The sequence below is a fragment of the Telopea speciosissima genome, chromosome 1 (genome assembly GCF_018873765.1).
Source record: "Telopea speciosissima isolate NSW1024214 ecotype Mountain lineage chromosome 1, Tspe_v1, whole genome shotgun sequence".
In the NCBI taxonomy this organism is placed as follows: domain Eukaryota; kingdom Viridiplantae; phylum Streptophyta; class Magnoliopsida; order Proteales; family Proteaceae; genus Telopea; species Telopea speciosissima.
The window spans coordinates 5,967,377-5,974,782 of NC_057916.1; the positions used below are offsets into that span (position 1 = coordinate 5,967,377).

General features: G+C 38.0%; 1 protein-coding gene across 2 annotated transcripts; it reads right to left on the bottom strand.

Moving 5' to 3' along the window:
* Positions 1 to 1,059: 1,059 nt before the first annotated feature.
* On the bottom strand, positions 1,060 to 6,556 carry LOC122644714. 2 transcript variants are annotated; one of them, XM_043838118.1, is made up of 6 exons: positions 6,521 to 6,556; positions 6,134 to 6,370; positions 5,930 to 6,003; positions 2,395 to 2,518; positions 1,986 to 2,270; positions 1,060 to 1,436 (listed from the first exon to the last, which is right to left on the bottom strand). In XM_043838118.1, exons 2-6 carry the CDS (start codon positions 6,269 to 6,271, stop codon positions 1,164 to 1,166), a joined length of 894 nt encoding a protein of 297 aa, XP_043694053.1. In that variant the 5' UTR covers positions 6,272 to 6,370; positions 6,521 to 6,556; the 3' UTR covers positions 1,060 to 1,163. The 2 variants fall into 2 exon arrangements, with proteins under 2 accessions (XP_043694053.1, XP_043694045.1); XM_043838110.1 differs by having other exon boundaries at positions 1,062 to 1,436; positions 1,959 to 2,270.
* Positions 6,557 to 7,406: the final 850 nt, after the last annotated feature.

A 7,406-nucleotide genomic window follows, 5' to 3' on the forward strand; every position in this document is an offset into this window, starting at 1 on the left:
CTCCCCTATGATGTCATCACCCAAAAATTAACTAACTATCCATAATACCCTTAATGAAGATGCTTTTACATAAGAAAAATTTACATCTAACACCCCATATTTTCAAACAATTATGTTTACTACCCTTGAAATTTAAAAAATTATGTACATACCCCTGAATGATAACCCAAAAAGACAATTTTAACCTTTCTTATTTGTTAATAATAAACTCACCCCATCCACCCTTGTTACCGTTGCATACCCTATTAACTGGAGCGACAAGGGTTTGGGTCAAGACTCAAGACTCTGCGGGCTAGGCCTGGATGACCCAGCCCGATCCTTAGCTACACATATATAAGGTATATATGTGTATTAAAAAAAAAATCACATATTTATAAAAGAAATAAGGGTTGTCTGGGTTTCATTTAAAATTGAAGTCTCAGAGACTTGGCTTCCATAAACCATCAAGGCAATCAAGAACTTCAATTTTATTTTTAAAACTTAAAAATTAATACAAGTTCTAGCCTTAAAGACCCAGACTTGATTGGTCCTGGTCCAAAGCCCAGTGGGCAGTGCTTAGGGCCAACCCGAGCTGGACTTGGGCCTTCAAACACCTGGGCCCAACCTGGCCCAGTTGCACGCCTAGGAAGAAGACACCACAAACTTGAACCCCAATTCAAATATATGGCCCCCATTGTACTACTATTGAGACGAAACTTCCTTCATTGGTAAGATGATTGCAATTTGCAGGTTCCCCTCACATGAACATTGAACCCATCCGAATCCATCTAGAAATTGGGGCATTGTGAGTTTGAAAAATTCACAAAAAAATCATGACAGTTATGTTCACCCAGTACAAAGATCATAAGCGTGAGATCAATATGATTGATACAAACAGTTTGTATTGTCATCTACATAACGAAATGGATCATTCATAATTTCATATCTTAATTAAAAAAAAAAAAAAATCACATTGCAATTCACTCATCGGTTCAAATTGTGAAGTCAGAAGAAAATAAATCCAGAGACCAAGCACGTTAAAATAACACCGATTGAGTGAAAAAATCTAATTAGTTTACAGTCCATCGTTAAAAATCATATTCCAATCTTGCAAGGGTCGAGACAACCAAACATGAACAGAAAATAATTAAAGTAAAATAACAGGGTTAGATAAGACAAGAAGGTTAAACAAGGGCAATGCTGCTCTCCCCACCTGGAGGTTTGCGAACACCACCTAAGTAGTCTCTGGAGGCTGCCTTTCCATCAGCAAAGATGTTACTGCCACTCATCTCCCGTAGCTTTGCATTGCTGAGCGGCTTCTCAGCAGACCCTGGAGGTGCATCCCCTTTAAATATGTCATTGCCACTAAGTTCTTGAAACTTCTGATTATGTATCTTCTTCGCAGTCTTTGTAACAGTTTCATCGTTGAACATGACACTACTCTGACCTCCCGCAGGCTTTAAAATTGAAAACATGTTAGAACTCTGAAAGCCAGAGATAGTAATTGATAAAGAGCTTATACTGCTCTCACAAATGAAAAACAGAATCAATGCTCAGCAAGTATCTACTGGAGCAGAGGATAATTGTGTCAGGACAACCAGAAAAGGATGATTTCCTGGTCTATGCCTGTTCCCATGCCATGTTACATCCTTAGTTTAACAAGCCAACTGATAACAGTTGACCTATTAAGACTTGTTCTTGTTCCCTAATCATCCGACCATCAAAAAACCCCAGGACCCCTCTTTCCCCAGGTCCTTATATGTACTATATGAGTAAATTATCCAGAAGGTTTTCTTCGTGGGTTCAGCTCCTGCCCTTCCTAACCATGTCCTACAAGTATTAGTTGGTTGCACAGGTATGGACCTTCATGCCCTTCTGTGCTAAAACCAGGCATCCAAGGGGAAAATAGCAAAAAAGAAGCAAACAAAAAAATGTAAACTATAAAATTCATTAGCACCTCACACAATTATCTCACTCACATTAGATACTTTAACGGATGTGCGTACATTTCGTGGTGCTGGTTCCCCCATGTCCTTGCTTTCTTTCAGCTCCAAAGAACGTGCAGCCAATGGTCGAGGTAGAATCTCAGGAGGAGGGCCAAATATATCATGTCCACTAAGCTCCTTACACTTAGCATCAGACAGCTGTTTATTCATTTTTGCATCTGACTCGCTTGCAAATGTTCCACTTAGCTCTCTCTGCTTTGCCACCTCAGGCAGCGAGGTTGGCTTCTTGGGAGATACACTCTCTTCTGCACTAAATGATATCTGGCTGATTCTACTAACAGCTTGCTGGGGCATCATACAACGAAGCAAATTTTAGATACGTTAATGCAGCAAGCACTTAAGGAAGTATTATCATAAAGGATTCTGAAGTACTTCCAACAGCCAGTAGAGTGAAAAAAAAAATAAGCACCTGGTAAATTCGTATACTAGGAGTTGGATTGGCACTGCCAGAATCTGAAGCACCGTTTTCACCATCAGCTGCAAAGATACGGCTACCAGTAATCTCCTTCAATTTAGAGCCTGAGCATGGTTTCCTGGAAGTTGCAGACACTTGGTTTCAGCATATGACTCTTCTTTTAACATGTAACGGACTAATGGTGTGATTTAACTGAATTCAACCTATTATTCAGGGTAAGAATTCCCTTTAATAAAAAATGAGCTTGAACATGTTATCCTATTTAGTGTTCAAATATATTCCACCCAATACAAAATTGACTTTTCTTGTCCCCCTTAAAAAGCAGTATCTTCATGGATAAGATCCTACAATTTTTCTGTTCCTTTCCACCTTTTAATTTGCATCCATGTGCTTCTCCAAACGTAGGTACTTTAACTCATCTGTATATTTATTTTTTTATTTTTTTTTGCCAAATTCATCAGTCATGATGGTACAAATTATCTAAACAAAAATTACAACCATCACCTTCTAGCATTATAATTTCCTCAGGTGCCATGGTCAACAACAATAATCTGATACTAGAAAATTCCATTAAGGATTCATTATTAACACTCCAACTTCCACTTTCTCTAAATATTTTTAAGTTTGCTCTCATCTTCAATGAAAATCCAAACATTTGTATTAGCGTGTTGATGGAACAACTAAAATGCCCCAAGTAGACAGTCTTTAAGGAATGGAGGGAGTATTTCCCCCCTCCCCCTTGACCAATAAATAAAAAAAAAGAAAATCCAATAGCATGATTTATATTGAAAGGAAATAATTACAACACCATGACAGTAATTAGACCCTGAAGCATTTTTTGAGGACTTGGATCTGTGATCACATTGGTCCAGTAGATCCTGGTTAGGATTGGACTGCCTGATCCACCGTAGGATAAGACTATCCACAATACACTGCATGCTCCACTTTAAATCAGCCCTAGTCAATCCGTGAGAACATAATGTGAAGGAAAAGTATTGTTATTTATGAGTGTATGGTCTACAAGATCCATCAGTTTAGAATTTAGAAAGTATGTGACCTTTCAGTTGTACAAAAACATTTTTAACAAACATACATATGCAGAGGGAGCAAAGAAAAGGAAATTATCTCCATCTTAAACGGCTTACATTACTAACGAAAGGTATAGTTGCAATCAGAAATAAAAAGAGCGGACTGAAGGAAAGGAAATGTGGAGAACTTAAATAAAGCCAGAAACTGAAAAGTAATTTTTGCCTTTCCTCAGGATCTATGAGAATTCCAAATCGAGCACCTGAATGAAAAGTGAATATACAAACATTTTTGTACCAACCACTAGATTGTTCCTAAGCATTCTATTCTATGTATGCTGTAATAATACAAAAAGGAGAAAAAGGTTGCTTGAAAAAGCACAATATTTAAGTCTAAGCTTCCATTTAATGTCCCAGATCCCTGGTTCAAACAGAAGAAAGGAGGAAGGATAACACAGTACCTAACTAATTATCAGAAAGTACAGAAAAGTATGCGGTGCACAATGGTAGCAAACCATCATATTTCATCATAATGTTAAGTGTATGATAATTCACATAAGGCAAGTTTCCTAGCTACGAAGTGTCAGCTGATAGGTTGGCGTGACTCAGGGCTCAAAGGCATTTGACTCTGGACTGAAGGCCACTAAGTTATCTAGGAGACTAAGACTACCTGAAATGGTTGTTAGCAAAAACAACAATGCATATGAACTCAAGAGGAAGCAATGCACATTGGATGAAGACGACAGCTAGAGAGGACAGACCTTACAAAATCCAATTCATGGAAAATAATGTCACACAAGATCATTCCATAAGAATGTAATCGATAAAAAATTTTCTACTTACCATAGTCAAAGACAAAGGACAAAAATTAAACCAGAAACACATTGACCAGGATATAGTTGAAAATATTTGTATAATATAGTTCCCTCTAAAATTATCATTAAATAGTATTGAAAATCATAGCATATATCACTAAATCCCTATAATCATTTTTGTTTTTCTTTGAAATGCAATGACAGAAACCTATCTTGTACACCCAATTAACTTCTGCGTTTAACATGGACATAAACAATTCAACACAGAAAGAATCTAACAATTGGATTGGTTGGGGATGAGGGTGATGAATCAAAGCAAAAAAAAGGGGGGGGGGGGGGGGGCAGAGGAAACAAAGCAAAAATTTATGTCCATTTGGGCCATGCAGCAAAATTTGACAGCCATTGCATTCCATTCATCTAGAAGAAAAACACTAGAATATGGGATATGATAGAGCATATTCAAATGGACACCAACGAAACAGATTTTTAAGGTCTAGAATATGGGATATCATAGAGCATATTCAAATGGACACCAGCCAAACAGGTGTAACCAAACCGGTGTTTGAACCTTAAAACATTTTAATATAACGGGTGGTACCATGAAACGAACTTAAACCAGAACTTCTCAACTGGATTGGACGAGCTTAACCACTGGTAAGATAGAGACTTGCAGTATGACAAGTACAACAGCTCTAACCCCATGTTCTAATTCTTGAGTTCTCATGATGCATACGATGCGTCTGTATTTGATGTCAGTCAAGAAGTTAGAGATTTACTATTTCACAAGTTTTTCTATAAAAAAAAAAGGAGGATAACATGCAACTCAATACAAAATATGGTTTTAATGTATTAGAAATTTATGGAGTTGAAGAATAGCATCTATGAAGGAGAAAAACATTCTAAACCGTAATAGGAAATCTCTTAGGGACATAATCACAATACCGGAACCCAATCCATAATTTGAGCTTCTTCGGAAATAGACAGGAAAAGGTAACTAGGCGTCCAGATTTCAACGGTTAAATTATCTCCAGCAGTCAATTCGACTCAGGCAGGACAACAAAGTCTTTTCAATTTTATGTTATATACTGAAAAAGAGCAGAACTATTGTCACTAGCAAAATCCTCATTTCCAAGGAAGTGTCAAATAAACTAAGAATACGTTCAGACTTCTCAACAAGATCAGGACAGAATGATTATAGTTCCAGCATATCTAAAGATCCTGATCTGGCAAGGATTCATCGCATAAGTTCACCAAAATTCAATAAGGCACCTAAGAGATCGGAAGAAAAATCTGGAATCCAGAGGGAGGTAGAGAAGGACTTTGCATGATACTGTTCCTAATCCGCTGGTCTCGCAGAACAAGCATATTAATAACAAAATTAGTACGCAGATCAACATATCTGTGTGCAGAGTAAAGGAAATATGTCGATAACGTGATAATGTCTACAGATCCGAAAGCACATGTAGTCCAAGGAGGCCAAAGAACCTCAGAATCAGAAACGAGAAAATGCGAAAACCGTGAACAATGCAGTTAAAAAGCAAAACAGGGAAGAACAGAATCTCCGTACGAGGTCATCATAAGAGAGCATTTATCGCCAAAAAAGTCCGAGAGTAAAGCCAATTTCAAACGAGGAATGAGAAAAACAGAAAGAAAAAACCCTTGATACACTCAGACTCAGCTACATCTCACCTTTTATTCAAGCTTTCAGCTTCCTCGTCAGTAACCTGTCCTCCGAAGACGACCTTACTGATCTTGCTTGAAGGCTGAAATTTTCCGGCCAATAAAAGAAAGAATAAGGAAAAAGAAAAGGAGGAGAACTTAAGTTGCGTGAAAACCAGTCAAACAGCGGAAAGGGTGGAAGTTAACAACATTTCCCCCACCGAGAACACATACATGGTGATTACGGATCCCTGAACGTGAAGCAGATGTCGCAGAATCAATGGCTGAAGGGCCTTCCGGTGGATTTTCCGACCAAGTGAGCAGATCTGCTGTAGATGTGTGAGGTTTCCTCACCGGAGTAGTTCTCTCCATTTCTCACTTTCTTCAGCTTAAATGCTTGAGTTTTCAGCTGAAAATGAATAAAACAAGCGAGAATACACCAAATTCCAAACAGTATTTACAGATCTCTCTCAAATCACTTCTCCGTTTAAGATCTGTAGCTCTGTCAGGAGTAGCGGAGAAGAGTACTGTGACCTTCGCTCTGGTTCCGAGTTTCCTCTCTCTTCACGCCAACAAAAAAACTGCTTAAAATCCCGGAAATGTCGTGGAGCTCTTTCTCTGTGTGTGTCTCTCTCTCTCTCTCTGAAAATTATTATTTTTTATTATATTTAGCTTTGTAGGAATTGTAGCTCCTTCACTTTGGTTTTAAAAGTCCGAATTTTAAACTTTTTTTATAAAAAAGACGATACCGTCGCTGTAATATAATATAACTGGTACTAAGCCTTCTTCTCATGTCCCCTCCACTTTAAATTTGAATTAATAGGTCCACAGAGAAACCTGTGGACACCAAGCAATAATTTGGAATCTATAGAAATGGAAACCGTTGGAAGTTAGAAAACCCTAGCATTTCATGTTACAGGATGATATATCTCCATGTAAAGATCGTTGGATCAGTATGTCTTACCACCATCTATGATCATCACAGGGAGCATCAATATATTAGTACAAAAGATTCTAAAATAGTGGTTTTTGATGGGGGTCTATCTCCTTACAATGGTTCTTGTTTTTTCCTATCAATACCCATTACGGGCAAGTGCCAGTCTGTGAAGCAAGTTGACCGGTTGCCCGGTTTGGATACTTGGATGGAATTAGTTAAACCGTACCGTCGTCTAGTCAACCAACGGCAAACAAATTAAATACCAAACTGAATTACCAAATGTGCCCCTGATTTGGTAAGGGCAACAACTTATTTTAATCACAAAGTAGCCAAAACAAACAAATCAAGAAGGACATTGGTCCGACCATAGGCTTTAGGGAGTAGAGTGGTCAGACCGCAAGGCTGAGCGAGCCGGAAATTTGTTATGGTTGAGAAGGGCTTAAAGGTTTGGGTTGGTTCAGGGCTGATAATACTATAGATTGATTATTAGAGTTACATCAAATTCTAACTAAAGATGATATTTGTGGACATACACTTCATAGTTCTTCCAATTCTCCTCCACTAATAACA